Source organism: Nicotiana attenuata, unplaced genomic scaffold, assembly GCF_001879085.1.
Source record: "Nicotiana attenuata strain UT unplaced genomic scaffold, NIATTr2, whole genome shotgun sequence".
Taxonomy (NCBI): domain Eukaryota; kingdom Viridiplantae; phylum Streptophyta; class Magnoliopsida; order Solanales; family Solanaceae; genus Nicotiana; species Nicotiana attenuata.
The window spans coordinates 42,391-44,125 of record NW_017675245.1 but is presented as its reverse complement, the minus strand read 5'-3'; the positions used below and the strand labels follow the sequence as shown (position 1 = coordinate 44,125).

Genomic DNA, 1,735 nt, shown 5'->3' with positions numbered 1-1,735 from the left:
GTTCGGGTTTTTCCTAACCCCCGTTTTCGTAAAAAGTTTTTTTGCCTTGTCCTGTGCTCATGAAAGCTGCAAAGTCAGCTAGTAGTTGTGCATTAGGTTCCTTATCTTCTCCTGCTGCCATGAATGACACTGGTGGAGAGTTGAATTGTGCATTAGCATACACTTCCCTTTGATTCTCATCTTGCAGGAGGAGTGAATAAGCAACATCCATGCTAGGTAGAGGGTTCATCATAAGAATGTTCCCTCTTGCCTGAGCATAGGTGTCATTTAGACCCATTAGGAATTGAATTAATCTCTGATCTTCCAGGGATTTTGTCAGCTTTGCCTTTCCTTCACATACACAGATACAAGAACATCATATGATAACATTCAAAGCATCTAATTCATCCCATAATCTTTTGAGCTTAGTAAAGTATCCTGCTATGTCACAGTTTCCTTGCACTAACCCTGATAATTCCTTTTGCAGGTGATATAGCTTAGCTCCATTGGATCTTCCAAACCTTTGCTCAAGACTGTCCCAAAGATCTTTAGCAGTCTTGGAGTAAATGACACTATCTGCAATGTCCTTTGAAAGGGCATTTAGGATCCAAGAAATGACCATGTCATTCACACAACTCCATTGCTCATACTCTGGGGATTTCAAATCTGGAGGTTGACAGTCTCCATTGATAAAGCCAAGCTTCTTCTTGGCTGATAGAGACAGGAGAATGGATCTTCTCCATCCTGGATACCCTCTTCCTTCAAATACAGAGTTGACTAATGTCATTCCAGGAGAGTCAGAACTGTTGAGATGATAGGGATGATTAGCATCATAGGCTACAGTTTTTGCAGCACTGCTTGCTTCAGCAGTAGCAGTTGCAGTTGTTTCAACCATTTTAGGCTACTGATTTTGAGGATGAACTTTGATGTAAAAGAATGATGGATGAACTGTTGGATCGAGCTTATTGCTCTGATACCATGAAGGATTTGAAGAGATCTAATTTTGAGAAAATATCGTATATTTTTTGTATTGATGATTTCATGTCACTGTACATTGTACTATTTATCAGCTGAAAAGGAATCTAGGAAATAACCACCTATACACTTGTCTCTATTCTATTAGCTACTCTATAACTAATCACATGCTATTTACAATAACAATAAAAGAATATATGAAATGGATAAGCTTGTAAAATGAATAAGCCTGATAAGGCTGATAGGGCTTTATCTTCAGCTGGCCCAAACAATAATAATCCGCCTAACAATAATGATCCAAAGCTGAACATTATTAGAAGCCCAATATCCGGTAAACCCAGCTGTTTGTCCAAAAAGAGATTCAGACAACATCAAATATATCGAAGACCACTTTACTCTTCATCTTCATCTCTTCTTTACTTTCTTCTTCTTTCCCTTGTATAGTTCCATGAATCATAAGATTAGGATGGGGTTTCTTCTTCTTAACAAATAGGTGGATCTAAATAGAGAAAATAATGAAGAATACGAACATTAGGTGAATGGTCAACATGTTTCAGTAACTACTAAAATAAGTCGCCAACTCTCCGCATGTGATCTTTACTTATTTAATCTGAGCTTAGTTCGAATGATTGCCATGCATACAATATATTTCTCTAACCACAAGTGGTATTCTATACTTCTTTATCAAGTTAGTTTACATTTATATTTTACACAATCAATGAAAGTCCTGACAAGAATAAGGGCATTTTTGACTTAAAGAAAATATTGCTTGAGAACAAAT

At 37.0% G+C, this 1,735-nt stretch overlaps 1 protein-coding gene across 1 annotated transcript; it reads right to left on the bottom strand.

Moving 5' to 3' along the window:
- Window positions 1-13: 13 nt before the first annotated feature.
- LOC109219851 lies at window positions 14-874 on the bottom strand. The gene is made up of 2 exons (XM_019384319.1): window positions 368-874; window positions 14-325 (listed from the first exon to the last, which is right to left on the bottom strand). The coding sequence occupies exons 1-2, from the start codon at window positions 872-874 to the stop codon at window positions 14-16; spliced, it is 819 nt and encodes a 272-aa protein (XP_019239864.1).
- Between the last annotated feature and the right edge of the window lie 861 nt (window positions 875-1,735).